Below are 18247 nucleotides of genomic sequence, written 5' to 3'. Positions count from 1 at the left end.
CGTCTCTTGAAGTTATTTGAATGACAAGTGAGGGCCACTTGGCCTTTCCGGATCAGTTTCTGATAGAGAAACAAGGGGTCGTAGGTGATGTCACATGGCATTATGGGGAGTGTAGTCCTGACAGGGAATTGAACCGCCTCCCCCTTGCCCCGCTTCGCCCTGAGTGGTTCTTAAGGGCGGAAGTACTAATCCTTTTTCCTCAAACGTCTCTGAAGGGTGCGCCCAGAGGGCGTGGTTCCCACGGCTACATCGGACTGGTCCTCAGCATCTGGGCATGAGCACTAGCTGCTGTGCGGGCACGTTCGCCAGGTCTTCTGGGAATTGTAGTCCAAGGTTCTGGCCGTCCGAGGGCATTAGTTGCCGTCTGAGGTCCCAGGGAGGATGGATTCCGGGGCGGACGCGGAGCCGCTCGCGGGCCTGGTCTGGTCGTCAGCCTTATCGCCGCCGCCGCCGGGTTTCAGCGCGGTGAGCGAGGGGCGGGCAAGGGCGGCGGGGACGGGGCAGGGAGGGGACGAAGCCCCGCTGACTCGCTCGACCCGCAGATCACCTCTACCGTGGAGGGCGCGACCGCCAGCTTCGGCCGCGGCTTCGCGCAGAAGGCCGGCTACTTCCTGTGCCTGAGCCCACTGGGCAGCCAGAAGGTGAGCATAGGCATCCGGAAGCCTGAACCTGAGCCTTTCCCGACCCTCCCCCTGCCCGCTGACGTCCCTGACCCTCCTCCACCTGCTCCCTCTCCTACTCCTAGAACCCTCAGGACAGTGTGGTAGTGGACATGCAGATCGTGATGGACAAGGGCCCTCTGCCGTCTGGCTTTTCTACCGTCAACGACTCTCTAGACGCCAGTAAGATCCGTGGGCCCACGGGAGAGCGACAGGCACAGGGAGAGGCTGTGTGGTACCAAATATGACCTAGCTGGGCAGAGAGGCACAACCTGACAGTGCAGAACTTGGGAAGCTGAGGCAGGAGGATGGTGGGGAGTTCAAGTCCAGCCTGGACTACAGAGTGAGGTCTTGTCTCATCCCACTACTCCAAAAATAAATAGTTGACACACACCTGCCGTGTCAGCACTCAGGCTGAAGTAGGAGGACAGCCGTGAGTCTCAGCTTCCCCTGAGAAGTGGAGCGAAACTGTCTCAGAACAAACAATCCCACCGCCTTCCTGACCTGGTCACTGCCGCTTGCCCTCTGCTTCTGTGGCTGAGGGAGTCCTCGCCATTCTCTTTTCCTTTCCAGGCTCTTGCACAGCGAGTCGGCCGGAAATGGCTTTCCCTGTTCTCTGCATAGCTCAGCCTTCCCTCCTCCTGTCCCCCGCCTGACCCAGCTTCCCACCTCCCCGATGATGCTTGGTTCTCAAGGTGTCTTTAGTGACTCAGGCTAGGCTGCTCTGCAGAGGTCAGGTCAGTGTGCAGACAGCAGGCTTCTGCGCTTCTCCTACCCTTCTTTGACTGCTGTTTCTGACGGACCTGTTTCGTTGGTTGGGAGGAGCAGGGTCTCAGTGTGCAGCCCCAGCTGGCCTAGAACCTCAGTCCTCTCCTCGGGGATCCTGCTCAGCCCCTGGCAGCTGTCTCAACCTGCTGGCTGTGGAGCTGGGGCTCTTTATTTCAGCATGTGAGAGGCTGAGGCAGGACGATTGCTTCCAGCTCAAAGGCACTTCGGGCTCTGTGGTGAATTCCAGGGCAGCACAGATTGCAGAGTGAGACAGGGCTGGGGCAATAGCTCAGAGAGCAGGGTTCTCACTTAATGTGATGGGGCCTGGCTCCATCCCCAGCACCAAATAGACTAGGCACGCCTTCCAGCATCAGGAGGCCATCCTCAGCTACATCGTGATTTTGAGGCCAGCCTGGGTTACATGAGACTCTAGCTCATGAACACAAAAACATACATATAATATAATTAGCCTTCCTGACTCCATGAAGCACACACAACAGCCTTGTGCTAGATTATTTTTAAAGAGCAGTTGTTGTGACCCCCTTGGGTTATAGATCAGGGAAAGTGAAGTTGGGGTGCCAAATATATACTCCACTGTTGATTCCACAGCCACCCCACAAATATTCAGCAAAGGTCAGTCTGCTTCAATGATTCTAGAAGTTAGTGTGACCCCTCTTATGAGTTCACCATTTATGATTTAAGCAGCTGCCCGGTGTTGCCCCTAAACACTATGGTGAGCATCGCTGGGTGCTCCCCTCCCTGCCCTGCTCCCCTCTCTCACTCCCCTGCCCCTACTCCCAGAGGCCTCTGTGTCCAAGAAGAAACGCATGTGTGTGAAGCTGATGCCCCTGGGGGCTGCCGACATGGTTGTATGTGACGTGAAGCTGAGTGGGAAGACCAAGACAGTGCCCGGATACCTGCGAGTGGGGTAGGGCGGAGCACCCATCCTGGAGCACCCTCCCCTGCCCACTTCCCCTCTAGATTTTAGCCTCTTTCTCCTCTGCATGTGGGGACGGGGATCTCATGGGTCCCCCAGGACCCTTTCAGCCCCGGCTTCACAGAGCATTGGCTTCCTCCCTGCCCCACCCCCTTGCTCCAGGGACATGGGTGGTTTTGCCATCTGGTGCAAGAAATCCAAGGCCCCAAGGCCAGTGCCCAAGCCGCGCACTATCAGCCAGGATATGCAGGGCCTGTCGCTGGACCCACCCAGACAACCGAGGTGAGCCTCAGGTTCCCTGGGGGGCAGGCGGGCCAAGAGGACAGCTTCGAGCCTGACTGAGGTCACTGTTCCTTGCTCCCCAGCAAAAGCAGCCACCCTGAGCGGACGCTGTCCAGACTAGGCTCCCGAGCATCCACGCTGCGGAGGAGTGACTCCGTCTACGAGGCGTCCAGTCTCTACGGCATCTCAGGTGAGCAGAATGGAGACACTACAGCCTCTGGTGGGAGCTGGCCCTCCCACCAAGCTTTTATTTTTAAGATCTATTTTTAAGTTTATGTGTATGCGTGTTTTGCTCGCATGTGTGCCTGTCTGCCGAGTGTGTACATTGTCCTGGGAGGGGCAGAAGAGGGGGACGGATCCCTTGGAATTGGAGTTAAAATGGGTTGTAAGCTGCCACGTGTGTGGTGGGAATAGAATCTGGGCTCTTAACTGCTGACCGACTTGTTTGAGGGGTGGAATGACTGGGGCCTCAAGCTCTGCAGGTGCTCAGGGCAGAACCCGGGGTGTGCTGCATGACCCTCTTCCTGGGAGGACCCCACACAGACAGAGTGCAGAGTGCTGGAGCCCATTAGGGAGCTGGTGGGTTGATTTGGCGTGAGTTCCAGGAGTACGTGGGACCGGAAAGCTGTAGTCCCAGTCACACCGATTCCACTGTGGGAATCAGCCTATGGTCCGTGGGTGGGCACGGTCGTGGGGGGAGGAGCTGCAGGGTGTTCTGGGGTCCTCCTCAGCCTCCTGGGAATTTTCATTGCAGCCATGGATGGGGTTCCCTTTACACTGCACCCCCGATTCGAGGGCAAGAGCTGCGGGCCTCTGGTGAGTCAGTGTCCCTGGGATGGGGAGCTCTCACCAGCCTCTGTTCACGGGGAAGTGACATTCTTGCTGCCATATGATCCAGCACAGTGACCATGACTGAGTGGGTGAGGGGAGAGACCAAGGGATCCCAGAGTAGAGATGTCAGGAGTCGGATGAAACCCAGGCCAGTGTTTGTGGGCTAAGTCCTGAAAGATGGGAGAATTGGGGCCGGGTATGGTGGTGCCCTCGTCACCCCAGCCCTCGGGAGTTAGAGGCAGGAGGCCCTGTAGCAAGGACATCCTTGGCTACACAGTGAGTCTGGGCTACTTGAGGTCCCATCTGCGAAGTTGGGGGCATGCTAGAAGAGATGGCTCAGCCGGTAAAGGCATTTGCCACCAAGCCTTACGGTATACCAGTTCCAGGGTCTCACACAGCAGGAGAGAGAAGCTCCCAGGCCGCGGTGAGTGTGCACATGGAAGGCACATGGCACCATTGAGTGGGACCCCGGCTCACGCTCTCACTTCTGTCCTCTAGAACTTGTCAGCCTTTGGGGACCTGACCATTAAATCACTGGCAGACATTGAGAAGGAGGTAGGTGCAGGGGTGCATGAAGTGCTGAGGCCCCACCCCGTGCCCTCAGGCCCCAGGCACTCCAACTCCTCAGTCACTCCCAATGTTCCCCTCCAGTCCTCAGTGCCTCCTCTTCAGCCCCCCTTTTTCCTCTCCCCAGTATAACTATGGCTTCGTGGTGGAGAAGACAGCAGCTGCGCGCCTGCCCCCCAGCGTCTCATAGTCCCTACTCGGGTGCTCCCTGCCTGCCACCTGCTGGCTGACACCCAGTCTTGCAGTGCAGCCCGGCAGCTTGGAGATAGGGTCTCCTGCGTGGACAGCATTTTCTCTTCACTTGTCAAGTCTTGTGTTTGGAGACTGCACATGCGCCAACACTAAACAGTTCCTGGTACCCGCCATGTGTGGTCTTTTGTTTTCTTTCTTTGAAGATTTTTTTTAAGTGTGTGTGTGAATGTGGGTGTTCTTGGAAGCCAGAAGAGGGCATGGGATCCCCTGGAGCTCCCTGACATGGGTGTTGGCGACCGAACTCTCTTCCTCTGCAGGGCCTTTATGTTATTTATAAGATCAGGGTCTCGTGAAGCACAGACTGTTGGAAAACCCGCCGCGCAGCCCAGGGTGATCTTCGAGCTCTACCACACCTGGTTTGGGTGGTGGTCAGCCTGGAACCAGGTTCTGTTCTTGTGCATTCCAGGCATGCCCTCTGCCAACCGAGGTGCAGCCTCAGCCTTAGGATTTAGTTTTTAATTTATTTTAAATTTTGGAATTTTTCCGGAGATTGGTTTTGTGCAGCCCATCCAGAATGACCGTGAACTTAAATTATTTTTTAAAATTATATGTGCATTGGTGCTCACCTCCTCACAATTGTGTGAGTGTGTCAGGAGCCCTGAACCTGGAGTCACGGACTGCTGTGAGCTGCCATGTGGGCGCTGGCGATTGAACCTAGTCTCTCTGGAGGCCTTGTTAGTGCTCTTAACCCAAGCCATCTCTCTGGCCCCAAACTTAAACAGTTTTAACTTTTATTTATTTGTGGGGAGAGGGATTCCTGAGTGCCATGTGCAGAGGTCAGAGGACAATTTCCAGGAGTTGGTTCCCTCCTGCTGTGTGGCTGTCTCTCTGAGGCTCCCTCCACTGAGGAAGGAAACAGCTCAGTCTCTGAACTGACCAGATGCTCTAGGCCTCATCCCCCCAGTTGTGTATAAGCTGCTGAGAGCGGCTCAGACAAGCTGAGTGTCCTGGAAAGGACCCCAACCTATGAAGCTGCCTGCGGGGTGTGTCTGCTGATGTAGCTGTCTGTGAGTCATTTCTGCTCTGTAAGTGACCCAAATAAAACTTAGTGCTTCATCAAGCTGGTACTGTACTGGTCTGTGGTCGGTTCCCCATCTGGAATCAGTAGGTATGAGTTTATCTCCTTAGGTAGGGTCACACAATGCCCTCTGCCATGTGGGCTCTGCCTGATGAGCCCTGCCACCGGTCCTCTTTAGAGACCTCTTGGAGTTTACCCACAGAAACAACAATCATCACTTCATAGTAAGAGCCCTGAAGACTGACAGTGCTTAAAAACCAAGCTGGGTACTTTACAGCCTTGCGAAGTGGGCTGTGCGCCTGGAGTAGCAGGTGGGGGACATTTGATCACACTGTGAACCCAAAATTTGCATTTGCATTAATTAAATAAATTAATTGGGTCAGGAGACGAACACTGCCTTAGGGAGCTGCCCTCTAGGACAGAAGGTTAGCTAGGTGCTACTCCACCTCTCTGAGCTAGCAGGTTTTCACCCCAGCCTTTGAATCTCAAGTCTTGTTTGTAAACATAACAATAGAGATCTAGTTAAAGCTACCTTTAGCGGCAATGACAGAGCCAGTGCCTAAGGGAACAGAATTCCTGCCACACTGCAACCTGAGCAGCCAGGCTGCTGCCTGAGAAGCAGGCGGGTAACTGAGGAGTCGCTAATGCTAGCTGCAGTGGTTAGCAACTAATAATTAAGGTGCAGCCGGGTGGTGGTGGCGCACACCTTTAATCCCAGCACTCGGGAGGCAGAGGCAGGCGGATCTCTGGGAGTTCGAGGCCAGCCTGGACTACAAGAACTAGTTCCAGGACAGGAACCAAAAAGCTACGGAGAAACCCTGTCTCGAAAAATAAAAAAAAAAAATTAATGTGCAGCCCCTGTACCGGTTAGTGCAGCAGGCAGATGTGCAGGTAGTCTAAACCCTGCCACAAGACTCACACCCCTTGCCAAAGGCTCAGGATGGTGCACTCGGACATGCCATCTAGACCTTTATTTGAATTAACATTTGTGTGTGTGCGCGCGTGCCCGCGCAGACACATGCATGCCAGGACCCTTGGAGGCCAGAAGAGGGCACCAGATCCTCTGGAGCTGGAGTTACAGGCAGCTGTGTGCCTTGGGTGCTGGGAGCAGAGCATGGGTCAGTAAGTGCTCCTAATGGCTGAGCCATCCCTCTGGCCCCATGTCTGAACCTTATGCCCTTCCCCTGCCTTTGTTTCTTTTTCTGAATAGAGACCATACTTGCTGCCTCTGCCTCACACCCTGGGCATTTTGAAGCTTAACAGGTGTGACCCTGGGGCAGCCTGGCTCTTCATGGTGGTCAGCTTGGGGCATGGGTGAGGGGAAGCAGCCCGACCTGCGCTGGCATGGGGCGCCTTTGGAAACAAGCCCTCAGGCTTTGTCTGATGTTGGAGAGGCACACAAGGCGTCTTTGTGCTTAGAGCTCCAGACTTTCTGCAGGACACCTGGGGTCAGCAGCAGCAACCCCGTGGGGCCTGCAGCTCAGTGGCTGGAGTGATACAGAGTGAGCTGGGTGTGGTGGCACACTGGGAGAGGATGCAGGAGGATCAGGAGTGCAATGCCATTCTTGATGACTGTAGACCAATCTATGCTTCATGAGAGCCTGCCTCAAAAATAAAAAAGTGGGGTGGGGGGTGGGGGCTGGAGAGACAGCTCAGCGGTTCAGAGCACTGGCTGCTCTTCCAGAGGACCTGGGTTCAATGCCCAGCAACCACATGGCAGCTCATAACTGTCTATAATTCCAGTTTCAGAAGATCTGATACCTTCACACCAATGCACATAAACTTAAATAAATTATATAAAAAGGTCATGTTTATTTTTTTTTTATTTTTTTAAAAAGTAGGCTCGGTGTAGTGGTACACACCTTTAACCCCAGTGCTTTCAAAGCAGAAGTGGTGGGTCTGTGAATTCAGGCTACATAGTTCCAGGACAGTTGGGGCTTTGTAGAAAGACCCTGTCTCAAAAAAACAAAACAAAACAAAAACAATAAATAAAATAATTTAAAAAAAAAAAAGCTCAAAGGGGAAAAGCAGTCCTGTGCAGAGCCCACATGCACACAGGAGGGGCCATACTGGCTTGTTCCAGGTCATCAGGGAGGTCACAGGAGATTTAGGAATGCGAACACATCTCCCTCCAAGCAGACGGCAGATACTGCATGAAAGTGGGTGCTGGGTGCCATGCTTAGACTGAGGCAGGAGAATCAACCTGAGTTCCAGCAGGTCTGTGAAGGATTAGCTCCCTCAAACCATTCTGGCAAGATGAGACCCCTGGACTGTATGGTTACAGGAGTGTGGGGACCCTATAGCTTCACAGAGAGTCCCCGTTGTTGTAGGACAGCCATCAGAGAAGACTGCTTGGACATCGTTTAAGCCAATAGAAAGTCTTTACTAGTTGACTCGTGACCACCCTGGGTGTTTGGGGTCCACTGTAACCCAGCCCTTTTCAGGGTGAGCTTTGAAGCACAAAGCCATGCCCTGGGTGGGCATGCTTCAGTTGACATGGACAGTCAGCCAGAAGGGGAGCTTGCAGAGTAGACACTCTCCCAGAACTATGGACTTTGCTGGGTTAGGTTATTGTTTTATTTTTTAGCAGGTGGTGCTGTCTATGCTGAGTTTCATGGCCTGAGTGGTACTTCCATCATGGAGTCAGTTGTGCTAAAGTCTGGGACCTGTTATATCCTTCAGTTAACTTTCCACATTATGGATACTAGTGCCTCTTGAGCAGCCCACCCCCCAGCCGCCATGAAGGATTGGGGCAGAACACACACAGTAGCTGAGACACACACGTGGGACGGAGGGGAACTCTCAGGAGCTGACCAGCGACCCTCCCCTCCAGTCTCTTCTGAGGGACTGCCACCAGCCAGCAGGCCAGATCCCAGGGTCTCCTGAGCACTCATGATAGCTCTGATGAAGATGCTGGTTGCTGTGCAGGATGAACAGAGCTAGATAGTAGTTAAAGAGGCCAGAGTCGGCACAGAACTATCAGTGTGCCACTAGGCCTGGACACAGGAATCTGGGGGCTGCCCTGATCCTACCTGCTGCTGGGGGGCTGCCAGGTCCTGCCCAGGCTGCTTGTGGCACCAGCCACCAAATCTGATCTCGCTTGGAAGCAAAAGCCATTTGTTCTCCCTGGCCACCTTCCCAGCTGTCCCGAAAACATCCAGGATCGCTTTTCAGAGCGTCTGCGGGTGATCAGAGGCCTCCAGCGACCTGTGCTTGGCCTTAAGTCACAAGGAATCAGTGTGCTCCCAACCACACCCCTTGGTATTTGCCAAACTTCCGGTCTGACAGCTGGGGTCCCACAGAGCCTGCCTGGGACGCACAACTCCGTGTGGCTACAGCAGGAGACTCCCTGCATCCCACCAAGTCAAAAGCCCCACTGTGCTCTCAACCTCTCTGTGCCTCAGTTTCCCCATCTTAGCAATAAGATGTCTTCTGTTCCCCACCTCATGTGGCCAGAGGAGCTACACTGTTGTTTTGTTTGTTGGTTGGTTAGCTGGGTTTTTATTCAGTCTGCTTGAATCTCATGTAGCCCAGTGACTAACTCACTGTGCACTCAAGTGAGACCTTGGATTCCTGCTGGGTTCTCCTGCCTCATCTTCTGAGGGGCCAGGAGGCTCACTGCCCAGTCTGTTTATGAACACATAGCAATGCTCCTGCTCCAGCCTCCCGAGTGCTGGTATCACAAATCTGCATTACCTTGTTTGGCAGCATGGACGAGTCTGTTCCATTTTTTAAGTCAGGGCTCACTAGGTAGCCCAGGTTGGGCTAGAACTTGCAGCAATCCTCCTGCCTCGGCCACATGACACTGTGAGGTGAGCCTGTGTAGAAAGTGACTGGGGATGACTTAGCCAGGTGTAGTGGCCAGGTGTAGTGGCGTACACACACTCAGAGGAAGCCTAGGCTACATAAGACCTTGTCCAAAAACAAACAAGCAAAGAAACAACGACAAAAACAGAGGGAAATCGGGAGAGAGAGAGAGAGAGAGAGAGAGAGAGAGAATTAAAAGAAGGACAGACAGAAACTCAAGTCTAAAAGCCAAGTCCCAGTGGTGACTGTTGGAGGAGGGAGGCACATCCTGGCACACCCAGATCAGGTGTCTCCCAGCAGGCCTGCCCGGACAGTCCTGCGCAGCTGAGACTGAGCCAAGTCATCATGGCTCCCAGTTCTGCTTTCAGGGCAGTGCCCATGGGGAGGGCGGTGCCTACGGGCAGGGCAGGTCTCAGCTTCAGCCTTCAGCAGACTCTCCCGTCAGAGCCTTGGAGAATATTCTAGGTTTGAGAAGAGAAGAGCAGACCAGAGGAGGGAGAAGCCAGTGAGGGCCTAGGGTGCAGCGATTCATGGGGTCCTGAGGCTTGGAAGGGGAGGCAGCAGCAGGAGTTAAGGCCATTGTTGGCTACGCTGAGTGTTCCAGGACAGCCTGGGCTACATAAAACCCTGTCTTAAAAACCAAAGGCAACAAAACAAAGCAAGCCACCAGCTGAGTTTATTCCTGGCGCTGTACATTCTGGAAAGGGGTGGAGCCCTCTGGGCTGAGTGGGCCTCAGCGGTTCCCTTAGGAGGCAGTCACCTGCTTCCACGCAAGTGCCAGCAACAGATCCAGAATCACCTTGGAGACCGGCCTCCCGGCATGGTTAGCTGAGATGGGTCAGCCCATCCTGAGTGTGGGAGCAGCCCAAGGCCTGAGCGACCCGAGGCAGCATTCCTGTCTCTCTGCTTCTGACTGACTGTCACCAGGACAAGCCCTTGCTCCCACGCGGATTGTATCAAGGTACTTTGACACAGAACGCAAGTGAGCCAGAAGTAGGGTTAGGCATGGAGCTGGGAGCAGAAGCCTCTTCTTTCTTAAGTGGCCTTTGTTAAAGAGGCAGAGCAACCATACAACCAAGACACATGGTTACTGAGGGTGCTGTGTACAGCTTCTCCCGTCTCTGTTACAGATAAGAAAACGGAGGCGCAGCAGCGAGACCCACTCAGTCTTGGGCTCATGGTGAGACTCCAGCCATCCCTGAATGCTCCTGGCCTTGGGCTGCTCTGAGCTCCACACATGCGAATTTCAAACATCCACAACTCCCCAGGGAGTGTCGGGAAGTGGAGGTCTAAGACTCGAACCTTCTTCCAGGAACATGGGAGTGGGCTCCCAGGACCTGGGAGCCATTCCAGGCCCTGATGCTCAGGAATGAGGACCTTGGTGAGTCACAGCCCCTACTGACGCCTCCGGCTCCTCATCTGTTGAAAGGATAGAGAGTCATTGAGAGTCCGAGCCCAAGCCCACCCTCCCTCCCATCTATAAAAGAACCTCTTTTGTTTACATCCTCAGACTCCCCTGGACCAAGGTCTGGTTGTTTGTCAACATCTGCCCAGTGAGATGCAAGCAGAAGGCCCCAGGTCTCCAGGCCTTCAGAATACCTGTCCACCCCTGGCCTTTGTTACCCCTCTTAGCAAGGAGGGGAAAGCTGGAGCATGGGCAGCTGTTTTGCATCAGGAGGCAACTTTGACATAAGCCAAGGATTCCATAAACTCAGAGGGAAGAAGGCCCGTGGCTGCAAGAGCTGAGCTGACCTATCTCTGTGATATCATCATCTTGTCTTCTTGCCCCTGATTCCCAATTCACACCAGTGTGGTGTCCTTTCCTGTGTCCAGTGGCCTGTGGCCCAGCATGCTATGCGTCTCACGAGCGACTCCAGCCAATTGTGTCTGGGGTTGGGGAGAAGCAGGCAGACTGCCTTCCCTGGCTCTCCCCAGGACTCTGGAAGTGATACCAGTGGTCATGGGCCCAGGGGGGTCCCCAGGTTCCCAGGACAGGGCATAGAGGGTCTGGCCATGGGTACCCTGCTGGGGCTGAGCCCTGCAGCCAGTTTTGGAGTCTTCTGAAGGCCGGGCTGGCTCATCTTCAAACACTGGTGGGGACAGCTCGTGGAGACCTCGGCGAGTGGCCCGAAGAGCCCGGAGTAGGGTGTGAGTCATTACTGCCACCAGGACCAGGGCGCCTGAACCCAGGATAGATGCGGCCGCTGCTCCCGCCTCGATCTCGAAGAGCAGAAGGGTATAAATGGCCAGTGCTGAGAAAGAAATGGCTCACTTAGTCACTCAACAAACATTTGCCCTCTGAGCCCTTGGGGAAGATCCCTCAAACACCCAGAGAACCCTGGGCCAGAACAAGCAGGTGGGTCTAGGGAAGCCCCACCACCATCACAACCATCTCCAGATAAGGAAACCAGCCCAGGGGTGGTGGTGCACGCCTTTAATTCCAGCACTCAGGAAGATCTCTGTGAGTTTGAGGCCAGCCTGCTCTACAAAGTGAGTTTCAGGGATAGCCAGGACTATATAGTAAGACCCCACCCCCAAAACAAAGAAACAAACAGCAAAAATTAGTAGACATACGGCTCTATGGTTAAGAGGTCCTGGGTTTGGTTCCCAGCACTGCACAGTGGTTCCTGGGATTCCAGTTCTGTGCTCAGGTAACAAAACAGCTATGAACACTGGGTGGGGAGGGGAGCACCCCAAAGCCTCGCAGCCTGGAGGAACTCAGGTGCGATTTTGCTAGTTACTTTTTTGCATTTTCACTGCATTTGTTCACTGCGGATGTGCAACATACCACAGGGTGCATGTGACGTCAGGGGACACCTTGGGGGAGACTCTGGAAGTGTGGGTCCCAGGAACTGCTAGCAGTCATCAGTGAGCCAGTCCTGAAAATGGGGCTTCTGATTTTAAAGATTTCTCCCCTACCCACCCCGTGCGTGTGCACGTGATAAGTGCAGGTGCCCACGGAGGCCAGAGGAGGCTCTGAGCTGCCTGACATGGGTGCTGGGAACCAAACTTGGGTGTTCTGGAAGAGCAGTAAGCACCCTTAACCACTGAGCCACCTCTACAGCCCTTTCTGGGGGAGGCACCTCAGAGGTTCAGGATTGTCTAGTGTGCTCTGGATCCCAGGTTCCAGCTACAATGTGGTTAAAGCAAAACCAAGTCCTTCCAGAGCCCGGGCTGTGACTCAGTGGGTAGAGCGCTTGCTTGGCATGCATGAGGTCATTCAGCACCGAATGAACAGGTGTGGCTTTGCCTATCATCCCACACTGTGGAGGCAGGGGGATCAGGTTATCCCTGGCTACATAGAGAGTTTGAAACACAAGACTGTATCTACATGTCTGGGCTACGTGAGACTGTCTAAAACACAAATTAAAAAAGCAAAAGTCAAAACAGGAAGGGGTTGGGGGGCTGGGGGATGGCTTGGAGGTTAAGAGCATTGGTTGCTCTTACAGAAGATCTGGGATTGGCTCCCATAACCCTTGCATTTCAGAACTGCCTAAGTTGCAGCTCCAGGGGTCTCTATGGCCTCTGACCTCTGTGGGCACTGCACACACAGACACTATGCACGCCTGTGCTCCCAAGGGTTGGGAAGTGAAAACAAGGTTGGAAGTTCAAGGCCAGCCTTGGCTTACAAGGCCACTTCCAGGCCCACCTAGACTACATGATAAATAGTAATAATGAGTATTAAAGGAGAATCCTCTGTCCGTTTTAAGCACCAGGGACATTCATCACTCTTGGTTGATGCGAAAGCTGAGGCACAGAACATATCCCAGAGAAAGTGGAGCAACTGCCTGAACTCAGGCTGACTGGCCCCGAGACCTGTGTGCACCCCACCCCCGACCTCTGCCCCACACACCTGCTAAGTAGACGGAGACCCCACAGCAGAACAGGCCAAGTGCAGAGTGCCTGAGGAGACGGCAGTCATAAAGAAACCAGTCTGACCTGAAGGAAGGCGACAGGAAGAGGGACAGTGACATCATGCCAAAGTTTAGAGGCTGCCACCCTCGCCCCCCACCTGTGAACTCATCACCGCCGCGTACCCACATCCACCCACCTATCCATCTGCGCACCCACCGCGGTCCCACCAGCATCAGGGTGCCATGAGAGAAAGAGTCAAAGTGGGACAAGCAGGGCATCTCACCGCATGCCTACGATTCCAGGTGGAAGTCACCTACTCCTGCACCCCTGAGCTCAGGGGCCTGAGCAGGCGACCCCTGGCCAGGCTGCGGCAGTCTTGCCCTTCCTGAACCCCGCCGCGGGGCTGGGGTATAGCTCCGATAATTGGCATGTGCCCCTGGGATGCATCCCAAGCACCAGCGCGGAAAGCAGTGGGAGGCAACGGTGCGCTCTCTGGAAACCTCAGTTTGCAGGTAGAGGTGGTGGCGTCCTACCTGCCTGGCCCCGGGCCGCGTGCCAGCTCGGCGCCCAGGTGTCCGCAGAGCGCGGCGAGTAGCAGGCAGCTAAGCCCGAGGACTTGCGCCAGCGCTGCCAGAGCAGTCGCCAGCGGCAGCAATGCCCCAGCCGCAGCTTCCGGTAGCCCCGCGTCGGGGTCCAGCTCCGCGTTCAGCCAGTCGGTGCGCACACCTCGCAGCTCGACACGCCCCGCCTGGAGCTGGAACAGCAGCTGTGCAGCCAGCACGACCAGCACGGCGGCTGGGATGCCTAGCAGGGTCATCGCGGACAGTACCCGGCCTCCGTACGAGCGACCCATGACACGGGCCACGGGTGGCGAGAAGGCGCAGGTAGTGAAGGCGTCTGTAGGCCTTTGGGGATCTTGGGGTGGGGGTGGGGCGCCACGGGGCCCTCTGGACAGGGGTCTCGAGTGCTGGTCCCAGCTGGGACGTGGAAGATGGGCGAAAACTTGGAAGAAAGTGTTTTCTATTCCGCACCAGGCGCGGGCGCCGCCTCCAGGTGTGTGGCGCCGTGAGGCGGGGGTAGCAGGGGTGGGAGGGAAGGGGGTCACGAGGGAGCTGCGGTAAGAACCAGAGGAGCGGGGCCTGATGCTGAGGGGCGTGGCTAAGGCGGGGCCGAGGAGGCTGTCTTAAGAGGACGGGGGTCAGGGGTGACCCAGCAGCAGGAGCTGAAGGGCTGGGTCTTCCACGTGAACAGTCCGGAGTGGGGCAGGGCCTGGCTCCTGTGGGGGGACGGACCAGAAAAGGGGATCTTGCAAGGCACGAGGACAGGTCTGGGAAAGGAAGCGGAGGGGTGGGGCAGGGGCGGGACCTCCCGGGTTGTCCCACCCTAATGGGCAGGTTTAAGGCTTGGGGAAGTGGGCAGGGCCCAGGAGGCAGAAGACCACTGCGAGTTGTGGGGGGCGGGCAGCCTGGTATACATAGCTAGTTCTAGGCCGGTCAGAGCTACGTAGTAAGACGCTGCCACAAAAAAAGAAAAAGTGTGGAAGGGGAGCTGAAGAGATGGCAGGAGACGGAGCTGACAGGGACACAGGCAGTGTTACAGAGCCCGAGGATGGAGATATGGGAACCCACAGGATGCCCAGGTTTGGAAACTGGACCTTTGGGTGCAATGTAGACAGGCACTTCCCCGTCATCCTGAGTATCGGGCTTCTGGCACCTGTGTATGAGGACCTTGCCCACATGTATGTCTGTGCGTGATGTGCGTGCCAGGTACCTGTGGAGACCAAAAGAGGGAGCCATTTGCAGAGCTACACTAACTGAGTGTAGATGTGAACAAGGTGAGCACATCAACGCAGGCTGTCACCGTTGTAATCCAGAGGCTTGGGCGGGGGACTGCAGGCACTCAGAAGAGTCTGACCTAGAAGACACCATCTTTAAAAGTAAACAGAGGGGGGCTGGAGAGATGGCTCAGTGGTAAAGAGCACTGACTGCTCTTTCAGGGGACCCAGGTTCGATTCCCAGCACCCACATGGCAGCTCACAACTGTCTGAAAATGCAGTTCCACGAGATCTGACACCTTCACACCAACGAACATAATAAAGTTAAATAAAAAAAGTAAACAGAGGGGCTGGAGAGTTGACTCAGTGGTTAACAGCAGCCCAGGTCTGTTCCCAGCGTGCAGCTGCTTGGAGCTCGGGAGCCAGGAGATCCTACACCTTCTGGTCTCTGGTCTCACCTTCACTCAGATGTACATATGCTGCCCCAAACATGTAATTAAGTTGGGTGGTGATGGAGCACACCTTTAATCCCAACACTTGGGAGGCAGAGGCAGTGAATCTCTGAGTTCAAGGCCAGTCTGGTCTGAGAACAAATTCCAACACAGCCAAAGCTACACAGAGAAACCACGTCTCAAACAAAAACATAAATAAATAAATCTTAGCAAAATGCAAAGAGTACTTAGATATAGCTATGTGATAGATATGTGTATGTTGGTCTCCTGTTACAGTGTGCAAGTGTGTTGTGTGAACTGGCAGGGGGGGCTGTGTGTGTGAGCCTGGCGGGGGGGGGCTGTGTGATCCTGGCGGGGGGGGGCTGTGTGTGTGATCCTGGCGGGGGGTGCTGTGTGTGTGATGGGGGGGCTGTGTGTGTGATCCTGGAGGGGAGGCTGTGTGTGTGATCCTGGGGGGGCTGTGTGTGTGATCCTGGGGGGGTTGTGTGTGTGATCCTGGGGGGGCTGTGTGTGGTGCAGGTGAGAAGGAGTGTGTGTGGTGCAGGTGAGCAGGAGTGTGTGTGTGTGGTACAGGTGAGTAGGAGTGTGTGTGGTAAGGTGAGCAGGAGTGTGTGTGTAATGGAGGAAGGTCATTGGTTAAAAAAATAAAAAACTGCTTGGCTGGCCCTCATAGGTTAAAACATAGGTGGGAGGAGTAAACAGAACAGAATGCTGGGAGGAAGAGGAAGTGAGCTCAGACTCTACAGCTCTCCTTTGGGGGCAGACGCCTCAGAGAGACACCATGCTCCCCACTCCTGGGAAGATGTACGCGATGAAGCTCCGAACCAGGATGGACATAGGCTAGAATCTTCCCGGTAAAACCGGTGCTACATAGATGATTAGAAATGGGCTAGTCCAGGTGCGAGAGTTAGCCGAGAAGAGCCTAGATAAAAATGGGCTAAGCAGTGTTTTAATGAATACAGTTTGTGTGTTGTTATTTCGGGGCATAAGCTAGAGCTAGCCATGTGGGCAGCGAGGTGCCGGGCAGACAGCCCCGCTGCACTTATTACGACATGTGTGGTAGAGGTAAGCAGGAGTGTGTGTGGTACAGGTGAGCAGCAGTGTGTGTGTGTGGTATAGGTGAGCAGGAGTGTATGTGTGGGGTGCAGGTGAGCAGGAGTGTGTGAGGTACAGGTGAGCAGGAGTGTATGTGTGGGGTGCAGGTGAGCAGGAGTGTGTGTGTGTAGTGCAAATGAGCAGAAGTGTGTGTGGTACAGGTGAGCAGGAGTGTGTGTGTGGTGCAGGTGAGCAGGAGTGTGTGTGGTACAGGTGAGGAGGTGTGTGTGTGGTACAGGTTAGCAGGAGTGTGTATGTGGTGCAGGTGAGCAGGAGTGTGTGTGTTTGGTACAGGTGAGCAGGAGTATGTGTGTGGTACAGGTGAGGAGGAGTGTGTGTGTGTGGTGCAGGTGAGCAGGAGTGTGTGTGTGGTGCAGGTGAGCAGGAGTGTGTATGGTACAGGTGAGCAGGAGTATGTGTGTGTGTAGAGCAGGTGAGCAGGAGTGTGAGTGTGTGGTGCAGGTGAGCAGGAGTGTGTATGGTACAGGTGAGCAGGAGTGTGTGTGTGTAGAGCAGGTGAGCAGGAGTGTGAGTGTGTGGTACAGGTGAGCAGGAGTGTGTGTGTGTGTGGTACAGGTGTGTGGTGCAGGTGAGCAGGAGTGTGTGTGTGTGGTACAGGTGAGCAGGAGTGTGTGTGTGTTGCAGGTGAGCAGCAGTGTGTGTGTGTGGTGCAGGTGAGCAGGAGTGTGTGTGGTGCAGGTGAGCAGGAGTGCGTGTGTGTGGTACAGGTGAGCAGGAGTGCGTGTGTGTGGTAAAGTTGAGCAGGAGTATGTATGGTGCAGGTGTGCAGGAGTGTGTGTGGTGCAAGTGATTTGGAATGTGTGTGTGGTGCAGGTGAGCAGGAGTGCGTGTGTGTGGTACAGGTGAGCAGGAATGTGTGTGGTGCAGGTGACCAGGAGTGTGTGTTTGTGGTACAGGTGAACAGGACTGTGTGTGGTGCAGGTGACCAGGAGTGTGTATGTGGTTCAGGTGAGAAGGAGTGTGTCTGGTACATGTTAGCAGGTGTGTGTGTGTGTGGTACACGTGAGCAGTAGTGTCTGTGGTACAAATGATCAGGAGTTTGTGTGTGTGGTACAGGTGAGCAGGAGTGTGTGTGGTACAGGTAAGGAGGAGTGTGTGTGTGTGGTACAGGTGAGCAGGAGTGTGTTTGGTGTAGGTGAGCAGCAGTGTGTGTGTATGTAGTACAGCTGAGCAGGAGTGTGTGTGTGGTACGGATGACCAGAAGTGTGTGTGTGTGTGTGTGGTACAGGTAGTAGTAGTGTGTGTTTGGTGCAGGTGAGCAGGAGAGTGTGTGTGTGGTGTACGTGAGCCAGATTGTGTGTGTGTGGTACAGGTGAGCAGGAGTTTGTGGTACAGGTGAGCACGAGTGTGTGTATGTGGTGCATTGAGCAGGAATGTGTGTGTGTGTGGTGAAGGTGAGCAGGAGTGTGTGTGTGTGGTACAGGTGAGCAGGAGTGCGTGTGTGTGGTACAGGTGAGCAGGAATGTGTGTGTGTGGTGCAGGTGAGCAGGAGTGTGTGTGGTGCAGGTGAGCAGGAGTGCGTGTGTGTGTGTGTGGTACAGGTAGTAGGAGTGTGTGTTTGGTGCAGGTGAGCAGCAGTGTGTGTGTATGTAGTACAGCTGAGCAGGAGTGTGTGTGTGGTACGGATGAGCAGAAGTGTGTGTGTGTGTGTGTGTGTGGTACAGGTAGTAGGAGTGTGTGTTTGGTGCAGGTGAGCAGGAGAGTGTGTGTGTGGTGCACGTGAGCCAGATTGTGTGTGTGTGGTACAGGTGAGCAGGAGTTTGTGGTACAGGTGAGCACGAGTGTGTGTATGTGGTACATTGAGCAGGAGTGTGTGTGTATGGTAAAGGTGAGCAGGAATGTGTGTGTGTGGTGCAGGTGAGCAGGAGTGTGTGTGGTGCAGGTGAGCAGGAGTGCGTGTGTGTGGTACAGGTGAGCAGGAGTGCGTGT

At 54.8% G+C, this 18247-nt stretch overlaps 2 protein-coding genes across 2 annotated transcripts; one reads left to right on the top strand and one right to left on the bottom strand.

The window, feature by feature from the left end:
• Window positions 1–307: 307 nt before the first annotated feature.
• Mvb12a (multivesicular body subunit 12A) lies at window positions 308–5353 on the top strand. Its single transcript, XM_041675271.1, has 9 exons — window positions 308–465; window positions 543–641; window positions 746–842; window positions 2229–2355; window positions 2527–2646; window positions 2730–2836; window positions 3401–3462; window positions 3976–4032; window positions 4172–5353. Exons 1-9 carry the CDS (start codon window positions 382–384, stop codon window positions 4232–4234), a joined length of 816 nt encoding a protein of 271 aa, XP_041531205.1. The 5' UTR covers window positions 308–381; the 3' UTR covers window positions 4235–5353.
• A 4923-nt stretch (window positions 5354–10276) lies between these two features.
• On the bottom strand, window positions 10277–13877 carry Tmem221 (transmembrane protein 221). The gene is made up of 4 exons (XM_041675289.1): window positions 13510–13877; window positions 12975–13060; window positions 11143–11373; window positions 10277–10540 (listed from the first exon to the last, which is right to left on the bottom strand). The coding sequence occupies exons 1-4, from the start codon at window positions 13827–13829 to the stop codon at window positions 10485–10487; spliced, it is 693 nt and encodes a 230-aa protein (XP_041531223.1). The 5' UTR covers window positions 13830–13877; the 3' UTR covers window positions 10277–10484.
• Window positions 13878–18247: the final 4370 nt, after the last annotated feature.

This window comes from Microtus oregoni, unplaced genomic scaffold (genome assembly GCF_018167655.1).
Source record: "Microtus oregoni isolate MIOR12 unplaced genomic scaffold, Mior012 000025F_ref0000491, whole genome shotgun sequence".
In the NCBI taxonomy this organism is placed as follows: Eukaryota; Metazoa; Chordata; class Mammalia; order Rodentia; family Cricetidae; genus Microtus; species Microtus oregoni.
This window is presented reverse-complemented; position numbering and strand designations above follow the sequence as displayed.

What these genes read in the sequence shown, in the direction of transcription:
- Mvb12a (XM_041675271.1), top strand. Translation starts at nt 382, where the DNA reads ATGGATTCCGGGGCGGACGCGGAGCCGCTCGCGGGCCTGGTCTGGTCG. An exon ending in CAACGACTCTCTAGACGCCA is followed by an intron (nt 843 to 2,228) that starts GTAAGATCCGTG and finishes CCCTACTCCCAG; the next exon opens with AGGCCTCTGTGTCCAAGAAG. An exon ending in GCAAGAGCTGCGGGCCTCTG is followed by an intron (nt 3,463 to 3,975) that starts GTGAGTCAGTGT and finishes TCTGTCCTCTAG; the next exon opens with AACTTGTCAGCCTTTGGGGA.
- Tmem221 (XM_041675289.1), bottom strand. Translation starts at nt 13,829, where the DNA reads ATGGGTCGCTCGTACGGAGGCCGGGTACTGTCCGCGATGACCCTGCTA. An exon ending in CGCGGCCCGGGGCCAGGCAG is followed by an intron (nt 13,061 to 13,509) that starts GTAGGACGCCAC and finishes GCCTTCCTTCAG; the next exon opens with GTCAGACTGGTTTCTTTATG. An exon ending in CAGGGCTCAGCCCCAGCAGG is followed by an intron (nt 10,541 to 11,142) that starts GTACCCATGGCC and finishes TCCTTTCAACAG; the next exon opens with ATGAGGAGCCGGAGGCGTCA.